Below are 15,586 nucleotides of genomic sequence, written 5' to 3' on the forward strand. Positions count from 1 at the left end.
TACGGACACAACCAAATTGGGACGATACAATAATCCTGGCCGTACAATAAATGCCCTCCTTAGTCTCTATTTATTTTAAAAGTTATTATGTTTTCTACATAAAAATCTACTTTATTAAAGTACTTTCGAAAATTTAACACAAGTCCATATTTTTTTTCAAAAAACATTGTATAAATAATTTTTATCTTATAAAATATTATACTAAATATTCATTTATATTATTATTTTAAGAAATTAAAAAAAACCTGTATGTAAACAAAACCCTTATATTTAGAACGTGGTAGAAGGAAGATAATAAGACACAAGGGGTTGACAAAATGTAGCACGACAATTAATGTTAAAAGGTGCTAATAATGAATATGAATTAATAATAGGACCCCAACTGCAATATAAATGGAATTAATGGACCTACGGAAACACAACTTGCATCCATCCAATTCAATTCAATTCAATTCAACACACAAAAAACTTATTTATATATATTCTTAGGTCTTCTTGCAAGTGTGTAGTGTAGTATAGTGTAGAAACCGTGTGCATTATTATTATTATTATTATTATTATTATTATTATTATTATTTGATAAATATTATTCAATAAATGCATTTCTGAAGTGAATATACTATTTCAACATTCAACCAATTCTCTCTATAATCAGTAATGTAATACATATCATCAAATTCATTGATTGATGGATTGAAGGGCAACACTTTATTACACTAGCCATGCATGTCCCCATAAACTAAACTATAAATTTTACATTTTTAAATACTTATGTCCCTACTTTTATTTATTTATTTATTTATTTATACATCTAACTTACAAATGTTGACCCCACCCCCACTTCTAATCGCCAAATCTGTAAAGAAACTAATGGCCATAATGAGTATAATTCATCAACTTGTCTGAGGTTACCATCTGTTTTCAATTCAAGTTAGTGGTTAATTTTTAAATTTGTCCCTAAAAAAAAAAAGAAAGATTTTCTTCATTTCCTTTTTGATTTCGACAAATATCTGATTTAAGAATTACCACAGAATAATTAATTAAATAAATAAAACTATATTTATAATCTCATTTCAAGAACGCTGCCTAAATTGTCGACTACATGCTTACTTACACGTGTGTATCGCCCGCTTCTATTTATTTATAATTAAATATTTTAATGTGTTATGTAGTTCAAATTTTCTTGAATTAATTAATTAGTGGGCACTAAGTTATATTGAGTTAATTAGAAAAAAGGAACTTGTTTGCAAATAAGCAATTTTAAATTTTCCAATGTATATAACAGGGTATTCCACATTTCTTGGTTGGGAGAAATTCTTATATTCCTATGCATAACTTAACATGAAACATATTAATCTAGACCACACGTAATATCATGAATATAATAATAAAAAGGAATTTATTTAAATAATTGATTAAATTATCCTTGACTTACATGTATATAATATTTGGTCCAAAATGTGTTGGATGCCAAAGACTGCAGCAGATTAAAAGCCTTGCCTTAATTGGATTGGACGACTGAAGAGAAGAAGACAGCTAATGAGATATATCAGCACCAGAAATTAGTTATGTCATACAAATTCCATTGAAATGAACCTAAATTAAATGAATCAAGATTAAGAAAATTTTTCCGAAAAATTAAAATTAATTTGCGGACAAATTATATTGAGTAGCTAAGCAATGATATATTGATGACAAACTCCTCCTCCTGTTCCATTAGGCAGCGCCACGTGTAAATGAAGAAGCACTGACCGTACATGCCATACCTAAATTAATGAAATACTCCATTTATTTTTACTTTTACCTATTACCAATATAGTATCAATATTTTTTAAATCTCGTCTCTAATATAATAAAATTACACTTTTGAGACAGAGGAAGTATAAAATAAATAAGGTTGTAAATCATTTACTACCGGACCAAGTCAGTATGGTGCCGTTTTGACTGAATTAATATAGATATTATATGAGTGACCGATATATATTTATATATTTTTCAATATATATTATATTATTCCCACCGTCCCATAAACAAGTGCTGATTGTGTCCTACACTGTATTTAAGGAATATTGATATTATATTGGTAGTGGATAAAGAGTATGGATAAAAAAAAATTTTGTCTTGTGAGTGTATTATTATAAAAAGTAGTGGCAATTATGTAATACAAATAAAAAAATAAGGATAATTTTATAGTGACATAGCTATTTATGAAAATAAAACTATTATTTTGGGACGGATATAAATAGTAAACAAAATTATTATATTGGGACGGATGAAGTATAAGATAATATAAACTGAGTTAAATATATATTATTCACCCCTATAGCATATTCTGAAATCCGATCATACTGAATCGATCGGACCAATTTATACATGTCCAATAAATAAATACCACAACACAAAAAAGAAATTAATTTTTAAAACATACCAAGAAAGTGAATAGTCTCATGAGCTAACCAATCTTGTGGCGTGCAGTGCTACAGATGTAAATATAATTAGTTACCCAAATTAAATATAATTACCCACCTGATTACTCATGATCTCAGAGCATCAACAAATACACAATAAACAATATATCAAGTGGTTAAAAAAACAATTATCAATTAAACTACTCCCAAAAACAGTATTACTATTAGGGATGTTAAAATTCATCCCCTCTAACCCAAAATTTTTTCCCAAAATCACACAGTTGACACATTCTTGTTGTCTGTCTGAGCCAAAAAAGGGGGGCTTCCTCGCAGCTCATATATATATATATATATATCTCCCAAGTAGCTAGGGTAGGGTAGGGTAGGGGTCAAAGAAAAAAAAAAATAAACAAAAAACACTCCCCAACCCCACACGCCCTTTTGCTTTAGTGTTGATCTCAAAGATGATCCTTTTTACGTGTCCTTCTCACAAGCCCTACCCATCTGTATACATACACGTATATACATATACATATACACATATGTATGATAAGAAAGATACAGAGACAAAAATGGCTCTTACCCCATGAGCTGGAGAGGAGATTCCGTGTGTGGGATTCGAGCTGTAACTGAATTGAAAGGGTGGCCCTTCTTCTTCCTGCACCTGCACCTATATATACCCCTTCAGCTCCACTTCGTACTCTGCACCAAAAAAAGAAACACACACACGAACGAACACTAAAAGCTCAGTGTTGGCAGTAGAGATAAAAAAGAATGGAATTCTTTACCACTTTGTACTTGTTGTTGCTGTCTTCATCAGCAGCAGCTTTAGTTTTGTCGTTCTTCTTCCAAAAATTCTTCATGTCTTTGAGAGAAGCTAAGTTGCCACTGCCACCGGGGTCGATGGGCTGGCCTTATATTGGTGAAACCTTTCAGTTGTACTCTCAGAATCCCAACACTTTCTTTGCTGCCAAAGTCAAGAAGTGAGTATTATACTTACTTACATATATATATATATATATATATGATTCATTCTCAGTTTCTGATTAGTAATCTACTACAGGTATGGTTCGATATTCAAGAGTCATGTATTGGGATGCCGATGTGTAATGATTTCGAGCCCAGAGGCAGCCAAGGTTGTCCTGGTGTCGAAAGCACATCTCTTCAAGCCCACATTTCCTGCAAGCAAAGAGAGGATGTTGGGGAAACAAGCAATATTCTTCCACCAAGGTGAATACCATGCCAAGCTTAGAAAACTGGTCCTCAGAGCATTCATGCCTGAAGCTATCAAGAGCTTCATGGCAGACATTGAATCCATAGCCGTCACCTCGCTCCAATCCTGGGAAGAAAAAGACTTCATTACTACCTTCCAAGAAATGAAAACAGTGAGTCAAACAAGCATTTTTATTTATAGGGAGATTCCTGGCTGCTGCAGGGGAATAACAAACCAACCAACCAACTAACTAATCAAACCTCCTGAGTTGCTCCTTTTTACTTGTTACTTTCTCATCTTTAATTCTGGATGACCAACCAGATTCAATCTGGATTCTTTCTTGCAGTATGCTTTTAATGTGGCATTGCTCTCCATATTCGGCAAAGATGAATTCCTGTACAGAGAAGACCTCAAGAGGTGTTACTACATTCTTGAAAAGGGATACAATTCAATGCCAATCAATCTCCCTGGAACACTTTTTCACAAAGCAATGAAGGCCAGGAAGGAGCTCGCACAAATCTTGGCTAAAATCCTATCCCTCAGAAGACAAAGACAAAGGGATCAAGCTCACAGTGATCTTCTTGGATCATTCATGGAAGACTCTGAAGATCTCACTGACGAGCAAATTGCAGACAACATTATTGGTGTAATCTTTGCTGCCCGTGACACTACAGCTAGTATCCTTACCTGGATCCTCAAGTACCTTGCAGAGAATCCAACTGTTCTCCACTCAGTCACTGTAAGATCCTATGCTCTATTCAACCCCAAAAACAAACAAAAATTTATATATTTAATATTCCTGAAAATAATTATAGTTTTGTTTCATATGACAGGAAGAACAAGAGGCAATAATGAAGCGTAAAGAAGAGAAAGGTTTGAGTTGGGCAGATACTAAAACGATGCCAATTACAAGTAGGGTTATCCAAGAAACACTAAGAGTTGCTTCTATCTTATCTTTCACTTTCAGAGAGGCTGTTGAAGATGTTGAGTTTAACGGTGAGTTTTTTACAATCAAATTGATCCAACAATAACATGATCGAATGATCCTTTTTATTTACTGAGTCTGCGTCTCTGAGTGTTTGATGAAATTGATCATCAGGGTATCTGATCCCAAAAGGATGGAAGGTATTACCACTCTTCAGAAATATCCACCACAGCCCAGAAAACTTCCCAGAGCCTGAGAAGTTTGATCCTTCAAGATTCGAGGTAAATAAAATATTTATATATACATGTATATAATATCCTAGCTAGCTAGCTAGCTAGAAGATCTCTCCAAGATCAACAAATAATTGATATGAATTTATGTGACAGTTTACTCCTAAGCCCAACACATTCATGCCATTTGGAAATGGGACCCATTCATGTCCTGGGAATGAGTTAGCGAAGCTTGAGATCTTGATTCTCTTACATCATTTGACTACAAAGTACAGGTCAGTCAGTCAGTCCGTCCTTATGAATTTTCTTGTTTCTTATCTAACCCCTTACCCCCCAAGGAATTGGAATTGTGAACGTGATCATCCTAAAAATAGCACGAGCATGATCCATTCATTCATTCACTCATTCTTCTATTCTGATGAGTTTTTATTGTTTTATTTGGTCCAGGTGGTCCACGATGACCCCACAAAATGGAATCCAGTATGGACCCTTTCCCCTTCCCCAAAATGGCTTGCCTATTAAACTCTCCCCCAAGGCCAAAGCCGAAGCCAAGGCATAAAAAAGCCCAAATGTACAGGACAAAGACTCCAACTATTGTATGTATGTATAGGAGAAGTTAGTTGTGTGTCTTTGTGTACATCATCAAGACTGGGACTGGGACTGGGAGAGAAACAAATAAAGGAATATCACATCACATCAAGACCCCACAATCACCAGAAGAAGATTTCTGGTTGCATGCAGAGTAAGGGTAAGGATAAAGCAGCAGCCTGCCAACAAGTTTCCTTTCCCTAAACACCACACATAAACACCACATCATTCTAAGATGCAATTCATTGAGTTGATAAACTTTTGAGGATAGGAGGACTAGCAGCAGCAGCAGCAGTAGTAGCACGTAGTTAGCCAAATTCTTTTTATTTATTCCTTATCATTTCTCTTACTTATATGTTTGTGCCGAGTGTGTATGTAAAAAAGTCCGCAAGGCAATCAATGAAAGACAGAAAGGCTGATTATACACACAAACAAACGTACGTAACTATTTGCAGATATACATACATAACTATACCCTCTGTCAAGTCATGGTTGAATACACACACAAACAATTCAATGAATTCAACAACTGTCCAAAGCCACGACTTTCTGAATTCAACAACTGTCCGTACATGGATGGAAACATCAACATATCGCCACATTTGTCATTGTCAACCATCATAAACACGAGACACGACCAAACTCCATTTTTTAAAATTTCTTTTCAAACTTTCTTCTTTTTCTCGTTTTTGGTCTCGTTTGAAGGCTTTTCAAACTTATTATTATTAGAAAATGACGGTTCTTATATAATCTTTCCCCCCAGTCATCATCGGCAGGCAAAAATTAACACGGAATATCTCACTATCTTATTTATGAAGAATGCTTATAATTTTTTTCTTATTTTTCAAAAATATTGTTTTCAAAATTTAGACTATAAATGAATACATGTTCCAGTCAAATTAAGTGGGTTGAGTCACTATAAGTATTACCAGACCGGAAAAATGGTCTATATATCTTAAAGTACTTTCTATGCCTATTATGACCTTTAATTCTCTCTCATTCTTGATCGGACAGCACACTTATCTTTTATAAACAAACAATATTAATAATAAAAATTTTAATTGTAATATTTCTAGACTAAACATGTTAACTAAAAAAGCAAATAATTAAATTAATTAATCCCTTATAGTTAGTAAACATGCCTAATAATATATATTAAATCACAATAGATATAGATATGATTGATATTTGAGGCAGGCAGGCAAGCAGGCATGCCTAAATATAGGCAAATTGCAGCCATAGGAATGAAACAACTTCATTCCCTGCCTGGAATAAAAACAGATGGATAATCAATCATATTCCTTTCACAAAAACTTGCCGGAATACCAACACGTGTAGTTATATTATAAAAAAAAAAAAAAAGAAAAAAAAAAGGAAGACTATAACAAGATTTTATATTTCAATTCAGCCGTTCATTGGATACTGACTGAATTGAATTCATCACGTCAACTTTGGCACCTATGACACAGATAAACCCCAACAACAAGAATCAAATAAAAATGTGATGAGATTGAGAAAAAGAGGACAGGCCAAGTCATCTGGGAGTGGAAAGCAGAAAGCCACTAATTACCAAGAAATCCTGCTAGCATAGCAGAAAGGGGCTGGCCAGATGCTCATCATATGAAGATGATAATAGAACCAAGGAAAGGAACAGACAAAGAGGATGGCATCTCCCTACTTCTTGTTTTCAAGGGTGGCTCAAAGGAGGAAGATACAGTAATATAATGTTCTATACTTCTCTATAACAACCACAGAATGACACAATATATATATATAACAACAGCTTTTTTGTGATTTGATGATCTAGGGATATGATTTTGGATTTTATTTTCTTGCCAAGACATATGTCCATTGTAGTATGTCTGTATGTATGTATGTATGTATGTATGTAAAGGAGTCAGAAAAGTGACTAAAGATCCAACTTGACCAAATCCTACATCATAATCTTTAATATACTCAAATATTTCTACAGCAAAGAACCAAGCCAACCTTGAAGGGTGGCATTCTTGGATGTAGTTTGATGGTTTTAGTAGTACTAAAATATTCCAGAAGTTTAAACTCCTCCATTAAATTAAACGAATCTCTACCAACAAATCATTTGTAATATTCTCATTCGCATAAAGCAAGTTCTTTGCAACTGCTATAACAATCATCTAAGACTTAACAATATCAAGTTGAGGCAATATATACATCTTTCCAAACCAAAAGTAGATGTTCAAACAATCAAAACGATAATGCAAATATACATATTTTCCGTAAAATTCAGATTTGTAGTAAAATCAAACAGGATTAATAACTGAATATTAAAAGGACTGCAATACATTCACCAGAAAGAAAAATTCCCCTGCTCTGCTGCAGTCAAACCATTACATATAAAAGTATTTATCTAACTTCAACAAAAATCTCACCTCATCTGCATAGGAATTTAACTTAAGAAGGAGCGAGACTTGCGATACAGCGCCGAGAAAAACTGAAAAGACGCGGGAAAACATGTAGGAGAGACGACCGCACTCTTAAATAAGTTGGGCTGATCGGCCCACGTATCGGCCCAATATATTTAGAGAATAAAAATTGAGGAATATATATTATTGAATTAAATAATTAAACCCAATTGATTAATTGATCCTCCATATAATAGCATTCTTGTATAATGTACAAGATATTTCATATTTATTTATTATGTAAAATATCATGAGTTAAATTAAACTATGCATAAAATATTTTTATATTAAATAGTTTTTAATAAAATAAATAAAAATAAATTGTTACAATAAAATAAATATCAATTATTTATTTATTTATATAAAAAAAATTAAAATATTTTTCTTTTTTTTTATATAAATTAACATAATTAACTTAGCATTTTGTGAAACACAAGAAGAAGTATTATATAATTCACCTTCTCAAAATTTAACATATTTTGCGAAACATATGCACATTTCTCCATCTAAATATATATAAATTTAAAATATTTCAATACGCAGTAAATTTATTTTGTAATCAAATATATTCTTGCATATCTTAAAAATCATACATCATTTCAAAATAATAATAATAATAATAAATAAATAAATAAAATAAATCAAGGTTTTATTAGATGATTACATATCCGATAGGTGATGCATCTCAAGGTCTTATTTATCTAAGCAAGTCTTTAAGTAGGTTAGGATTCTGACCTAATGGTGTCACTCCCGTATGTCTTACCAGTGCATCTTTTTCCAATGCTTCCTTCAAATTTGATCCCTTGTTAAATTGCTGTGCCGAGTGTTCAACTCCATTCGACGAATAGCCATTTCTGCCAAATGCACTTGGCATCGAATTGTTATTGCCATCACTCGGGGCATTTAGAGGCATGTCTGCAAAGAGGGGCATAAAATCCGATGTTCCAGCTGCACTGGCAGGGGCATTGTCTTGTGTGAGATCAAGAAGACCTTCAAATTGCTTGAAAGGATCCACAGTGGCGGCAGCAACAGAAGGTTCGCTCATGTCCAGTAAATCTGGAGGTGGTCGGGATGGATTTTCTGCAGCAGTCCGGGATGCACGAGCTTTACCAGAATTCTGATATTTTGAGGATACCTTCTGGTTAGAAGAAAGCTGTCTATCCTCCGGTTTAGATGCATCCCCAAAAATCCAAGCAGCCAGTCTTCGCTTTTCAGGTGAAATCTTGGTCCCTGGCTTTCCTGAATTGTAAGATGCATCCCTTGCTATGGAGTCAGAAAGACTGACTGGATTGCTCTGAGTTGGCTCATGCTGAATATTCACAGTGTCGGTACTTGAAGTAGATGGTCCAGGAGATGAGTAAGTAGGCCTGCCCCATTTTCTTTGAACCCCGTCAAGTCGGAGCTTGAGTTCTGTTGAACCAGCACCAGAAGCAGATGCAATTGCTGGAGAAGGTTGGTGGATATCTGCAGCGTATGGTAACTCAGAGACGGGAACAAGCTCGGTTGAGGGTGTTCCATTAGGTGCCACTGAAGGCTTGGGTAGCTCGTAGGCCTCAAACCTTAGAGCAGGTGATGTTGTAGATTCTTGATCTTCAAGAATCTTGCTTATGATCGGTAACCCAGATCGCTCATTCTCGGGGATGTATGGCTGAGCACCATTCTCCAATGCTTGTTGAACATAAACATCGAGAAAGGAAAGATTCTTGTCGAGCTACAAACAAAACATGAAGATATTAGCTATGTCAATCTTAAGTCCTAACACATGGAACTAGTTGTTTCTTGAACTCTAAAATGGCTGAAGAAAATATTTATAACTGACAAAGAAGTACTTCACCAGGCCTACTACTTAAATTTCTAGAGTAAATGACAAAATATGAACCAAAAGTTTTCTATAAAATTAGATATAATAGGCAATACAATTCTTGGCCTAAATCAAATAATAGGCAAGCCAAAAGGTATGGAGCATTGTCCAACAGATTTTAACAGAAGGATATGAAATATTAATGCTTAAAGTATAAGATCTTCCCATAACCACACATGCAAGAAAAGAAAAAACTAAGCAGCACCTCATATTAAATATGTGTAGTTAGCTATTCCAAAATTAATATCCATATGTTGGATGTCAAGCAAGCAAATGAGTCGATCCATTCCAGTGCTACATTGTAAGCGTAATGAACTCCATCATTCTGGTGGAAACTATTACCTCAATGTCATCACATGAAGAATCCATCGGCATTATTGTTTTGACAGCTTGGGCATCTAAACAGAGCACTGCTTTAAGCTCATAGGCATGCTGCTGCAGGATTGTTGAATGGGATGCCAACATATCTTCAATCAATGATTTACACTGTTAACAAACAAGATATTACAAGTAGGCAACAGTAGGTGGGACCTCAAATGAAAATTGTAAGGTACTTAGCAAACTTCAGTAAAAATGTGTGGAAGAAGTAGCAAGGAGTTATTTCGTCCACAACCTACATATTAATTACTTTTTGATAACTTCCTGCACCCAAATGTGCATATCAAACTTCTTTAAACTAAAGTGTCGTGACAACGAGGTTAAGAACACAACTTACATAACACTTGACCTCTATGCAGTTTATATTTGAACATATCATTTCGGCATGTCAATGTGATATCATGGCAGGAAAAGCATTTCCAAAGTGCAAATTATCGGGCAGGATGGTGAAATATAAGGGAAAATGATTTCAAAGGGTAGTTTAAAGATGGGGTTATGTTTAGGTAAAGACAATATTGGCACCAAGAAACACCAGCATATAACTTCTAATATATCTGCATATTATATTAAACTTCAACCGCCATCTAAAACAGCAAAGTACAACACGAGTATGCAGAGAATGATCGATTTAAATGCTGATGGATATCTTAGTTACCATTCATAATACTAACATCATACCTCAGGTAGCATATCCACTGCTCTCCCAGCTGCAATTTCAAATGAATATATCTTCAAAAGTGCTGTTGCTACAAAGGCCTTCAAAATAAGAAGAAGAAGTTAACAGACAAGAAGGACAAAAAAAAAACAGAGAGCGAGACTGCAGTAACAATAACAATTTATAATCTAGAGCAAGGAAAAAAATATTACATGCAGAACAATGGGCTCACTAGAAAAGAAACAGTAATCGTGTGGAAATATCAATTAATAGCTAATAATTTTCCTCAGATGGGTGGATTATTAATTGAAAAGAATTATGATTATCAAACAAAACACTTCTTCCATTTGAGTTTCAAATGAGGCACATGCTTTCCTGTGGAATTAAAGTAATCAAAAACCTTTCACTAATCTAATTGTAGCATTCTAATTAGAATCTCTTTCTTTAATCTGGCTGAAACTTTGTAAAAAGATAAACAATCGATTCTCACTTTTATAAATAATATGTTCTCCCACAATGATGTTAATGGTTCAAGTACAGTTATATGAAAGGGATTCTAAACCACATATTTTGAAATAACAAACTCCAATACAAAATTTTGATCAATGACTAATTAATCACATAAACTTCAAAAGTTGGCTACTAACATGGAATAAAGTTGCAGTATATTAGTATGAACAAGTCATGGAATTGGAGCATTCATTCTACTCTTAAAATTAATAATATGGATTAATCATATCTATAAAATTAGTAGCACTAAAAAACCAAAAAATATATAATTAATAACTATATATATGTGCAGAATAATTTACAGCACATAAGAGCAAGGATGTTTGCCATGTGAAGCATAATTGCACAAACACTAGGACGCTATATACCTACTTTTACGACGTCATCTGATGCATTTGCCTCTGCAACATCACACAATTTTCCAGTAATATATGAGGCGGAATACTTCCCATCTGCAGTCCCATATTCCCCCAACACCCAACAGATCAACTACAAGATAAGAAGGCACAGTGCAAGAACAAGAAACATATGAGAGACTTATGGAGAGAGAATCTATAAAGGAGAACAAAAAGTATAATTCTGACAGCAATAGAAAGATGAAGCATACTTGAAGAAACGCTGATGGAACTATCGGTTCTCCCATAATTTGAAGATATGACTCCACCTTCAACCCACAGAACATTCCAAATTCATGTCAGTGTCAAATAGAGCAAAAACATGCACTAACAGCTTCCATCATTCTTATTACAAACGTTATGCCCCCCTATCCTACTGAAAAATAGACATATTAAAGGTGAAGGTAACCAAATCTCAAGTTAATCACTAGAAACGATTGCAAGAGCACACAATGGATCCAGAAGATGAAAAAGAGTATCTAATGACTTGGAGTGAAAAGAACTATACAGGTCAGAACAAACTTGTAAACAAAAAAATACATACAGCAAAAGATCTAAGCAGGCTATTGGCAGCATTGTCATCCTCTCCAAATCCCTCAGCAATCAGCCGCATCAAGTTATGAGCAACTTTAGCATTCACAAGGTCCCCTGCATGCTCAAATACTTTATTCATGGTCTGACAAACAAAACATGGGAGAAAAAGAAAATGATCAAACTCCTTAGATATTAGTCTCACAATAAAAATCACTATAGAGTAATATCAAGAAGCTAACCAGAATAAACCATTGGTGGCTTGGAGCAAATTGTTCTGCAAGTTCAACACATCTAGATGCTATTTCTGCTTTATAATGAGTATCACTGATGTTTATCATGTACTCAATCATTCGCTCCACAATTACTTCCACATTTGATGACTTCGTCATTTTATAGAGCAATTCAAATGTCTTGCGTTTCAGGGTATCATCTGGGTCCTTAATCATGAAACATGCCGATCTACGCTTATTACAATGATAGCAAGCATAATCATAACATACATAAATATATGTAATAAAAATCACATTGTCAAATAGCATGAACCTAATGGTCCCATACATTCCATATCATAATCAGTAACATCAATTCAGAACACATTTATAAAAATAAATCAAAACATCTCACCTCTAGACAATCAATGACGGCCAATTGGTGCTGTTCAGCTATTTCTGGACCTATCTTTATCAGACGACTAAGAGCATCAATACCAAGATACTTCATATTGTGGCTCTCACTCTGCCCACATGATGTAAACTAGCATTAAAATCGGCAAACAGAAATTTGAATATTAAAAAGAAATAACACCAGGTTGAAGAAATGCAGACTTTAAAAAATTTTGAAATGGCCTCAGCAACAGCTTCAAGCAGCTTTGGGTTGGGGTGTAACGACGAAACACAGCAGATGCATTCATAAAGAATGGCATTCCCAATGTTACTTGTTGAATCAATTTCTCTCATGATGTCACCCACTGTAGTGTACATTTGCTCGCTCGCCTTTTTGTCACCACTACCCAGTAGGGAAAGAATTTTCAACAGCTTGATCTATTAACGCAGGAAAATAAACTATATAAAAACAGATATGTACTACATAGAAATCTCAACAACTTATCTATTAACATAAGAAAATTAAGTATGTAAAGCAAAAATAAATAATATGCAGGATAACAATTTCAAAAGGCTGATATGTACTACAAAGCAATCTCAAAATTTCTCACAGAAAGGGTGTATCATCTAATCTATCAGTCACTGAGAACCACACTTATCTCTTACCAACAAATGCATTATACCACAAGTGTTGGGGGGTCTAGAGGAAGGATTCTACCAATTACTTAGTAGCAATCATAAAGTCAAGAGAACTAAGCTTAGGTTCCACATGTTAACAAACTACAATGAATGAATCTAATGAGTAATGACAAAAATAATAATAGCAAGACCAGAACCCAGTCTTACTCCTTATTATGATCTTGCCCAATAGTAACAACATGAAAGGGAAAAAAAAAAAAAAAAAGAAGGAAGAATTGTCACGAAAACAGCCATGGTTACCTGAATGAATGGAGCAGGCATTTGGCGATAATCGTAACTCTTTGGTAGTTTGCGTTCAACCACTTGCTTAAGAATATTAACAAGACTAACCACCAGATCCTTATATACATCAGGTTCAGCCAGAATAAGGTCAAAAAGGGGGCAAAGTGCTGCTCCCATGACACCAGGATCGTTATCAGAAAGCCTCTGCACCAAAAGCATGTGCTAAATGATAAAAAATAAAATTAATAGTTTAGGAATGAATAAATTTCCAACATTAGTATAATATCAATACAGATATCGACTCCAAACATGAATTTATCACTCATACAGCCAAAATCATCTCTAAACACCTCTTCTATGATTAAAATGAATACAAGGAAAGCACCAACTTTTCAGTAATTATTCGACTATTTTCCTATCTTTAACATTAGATGGCCTTTTTTACTTCACATTTACATAAGGCTTTCAAACATCAAATATGCAACATTCACTCTCAATCAAGGTGAGACTTGAATTCGAAATGGTTAATAACTTGCTTCCAATAATCAAGTCAATTCACTATTTGTTGATTTGTGTTCTGTTCCATTATCTGCCTGTGCAGTTGCAAAATCCACACAATTTCCACAGATAATTATATGAATAAAAAATAAAACAGACTTCCAATTTTTTCTGTTAGAGAAATCCAATCCCATTTCCTATGTTCAAGAATCAGGTGGCACACGCCATCACCAATTTCTTGAAGAGAAAAGGAATTTTTCAAATGTCTCTAAACATGGATAAACCCAAAGAGTCATGCGCAAATGTAGAATAATCACCCTCCGAAAATTTGAAATGAGGTGGGATACGGACCCTGGGGACTTCTGATGAAATCGATGCAACGCCATCACAGCTTTCTTCCGCACTGCCTCCATCTGATGACCCAATAGCTCCACAACCTGCGGTAAAATTGCTGGGATCGTCTCCTCATTAATCAATTTGCACGCTGCATTCAGCGCCGCGCAAACCGCCAAATAGTTATCGCTCTTCAAATCCTTCTGTATTGTGTTCACGATCAAAATTATCAGATCGTGATCCTCATTCAAAAACAAAGTCACCGCCAAGTAGCCAGTTCTCTTCAGCAGTAAATTCTCATCATGGGTCATCTTGACGGCATGGATGTACCCAAAGGAGGCGTCATGGCCAAGCATCTCGACGTAGAGGAGACGGATTATGTACTCCCTGAGCTTGAGCTTAGTCGTATTCGGATTAGATAGCCTCGATTTCAGAGTCTCGATCTCGCGTAACACAATGCGGTCCTCCTCCGCCTTGGATCGAGCCTCGCCGATAGACTTGATGAGGTCTAGGAACTCCTTCGACTGCCCGAATGCCCCCTGGGATCCCATCGCAAACTCCCTACCGATTGTTTTTAGCTGCTCCATAATAGTCTAACGATCCACAATACGGAGAAGATTATGCTTAACCTGGGTTTAGGGCTTTGCAATGGGTTTAGCTGCCCGAATGCCCCCTGGAGAAATGTGCAAGCGCAGAAGTCAAGAACGAAACCCGAGAGTTGCAATGTTCGCGATGAATCTGCAAGTATGGAGAAATCCGTCTGTCGTTTGTAACTGTTTCCAGACAGAGTCGCGTGAGGGTCCAAGACTAGGAAGACGACAATTGCTTCGAAGAAAAGACAATGGTTTAGGTACAACTACAAATAATGCGAAGTGTACTTTCACAATTTAATTAAATACAAATATTAAATTCCTTTTCCTGCATTTTCTTCACTTCGCGGTGGACTGCAAGTCCATCCTTAAGCTCCCTTTACAGGATTATTAATCATGAGTAAATAAAATTATTTATAATACATTAGAATAAAAAATTTAACATAAAATATTTACCAAGTTGGGAATTAATTTTGAACAGTAACAATCTACATGCATATTACT

General features: G+C 34.9%; 2 protein-coding genes across 3 annotated transcripts; one reads left to right on the forward strand and one right to left on the reverse strand.

Annotated features, from left to right (window-relative positions):
• The first annotated feature begins 3,072 nt into the window (after positions 1 to 3,072).
• LOC127265732 (abscisic acid 8'-hydroxylase CYP707A2-like) lies at positions 3,073 to 5,401 on the forward strand. The gene is made up of 7 exons (XM_051295694.1): positions 3,073 to 3,391; positions 3,472 to 3,793; positions 3,968 to 4,360; positions 4,455 to 4,617; positions 4,721 to 4,827; positions 4,933 to 5,051; positions 5,224 to 5,401. The coding sequence occupies exons 1-7, from the start codon at positions 3,183 to 3,185 to the stop codon at positions 5,333 to 5,335; spliced, it is 1,425 nt and encodes a 474-aa protein (XP_051151651.1). The 5' UTR covers positions 3,073 to 3,182; the 3' UTR covers positions 5,336 to 5,401.
• A 2,979-nt stretch (positions 5,402 to 8,380) lies between these two features.
• Positions 8,381 to 15,305, reverse strand: LOC127265392 (AP-4 complex subunit epsilon-like). Of its 2 annotated transcripts, none has more exons than XM_051295168.1 (11): positions 14,477 to 15,305; positions 13,680 to 13,865; positions 12,963 to 13,178; positions 12,763 to 12,873; positions 12,378 to 12,575; positions 12,149 to 12,280; positions 11,817 to 11,873; positions 11,582 to 11,698; positions 10,723 to 10,800; positions 10,009 to 10,152; positions 8,381 to 9,516 (listed from the first exon to the last, which is right to left on the reverse strand). In XM_051295168.1, exons 1-11 carry the CDS (start codon positions 15,077 to 15,079, stop codon positions 8,503 to 8,505), a joined length of 2,856 nt encoding a protein of 951 aa, XP_051151125.1. In that variant the 5' UTR covers positions 15,080 to 15,305; the 3' UTR covers positions 8,381 to 8,502. The 2 variants fall into 2 exon arrangements, with proteins under 2 accessions (XP_051151125.1, XP_051151124.1); XM_051295167.1 differs by having other exon boundaries at positions 13,680 to 13,883.
• Positions 15,306 to 15,586: the final 281 nt, after the last annotated feature.

This window comes from Andrographis paniculata, unplaced genomic scaffold (genome assembly GCF_009805555.1).
Source record: "Andrographis paniculata isolate CXL003 unplaced genomic scaffold, ASM980555v1 Contig73END, whole genome shotgun sequence".
NCBI lineage: Eukaryota > Viridiplantae > Streptophyta > Magnoliopsida > Lamiales > Acanthaceae > Andrographis > Andrographis paniculata.

What these genes read in the sequence shown, in the direction of transcription:
- LOC127265732 (XM_051295694.1), top strand. Translation starts at nt 3,183, where the DNA reads ATGGAATTCTTTACCACTTTGTACTTGTTGTTGCTGTCTTCATCAGCA. An exon ending in TTTGCTGCCAAAGTCAAGAA is followed by an intron (nt 3,392 to 3,471) that starts GTGAGTATTATA and finishes AATCTACTACAG; the next exon opens with GTATGGTTCGATATTCAAGA. An exon ending in TGAAGATGTTGAGTTTAACG is followed by an intron (nt 4,618 to 4,720) that starts GTGAGTTTTTTA and finishes ATTGATCATCAG; the next exon opens with GGTATCTGATCCCAAAAGGA.
- LOC127265392 (XM_051295167.1), bottom strand. Translation starts at nt 15,079, where the DNA reads ATGGAGCAGCTAAAAACAATCGGTAGGGAGTTTGCGATGGGATCCCAG. An exon ending in CCATTTCAAAATTTTTTAAA is followed by an intron (nt 12,874 to 12,962) that starts GTCTGCATTTCT and finishes TCATGTGGGCAG; the next exon opens with AGTGAGAGCCACAATATGAA. An exon ending in GCCACCAATGGTTTATTCTG is followed by an intron (nt 12,281 to 12,377) that starts GTTAGCTTCTTG and finishes TTTGTTTGTCAG; the next exon opens with ACCATGAATAAAGTATTTGA.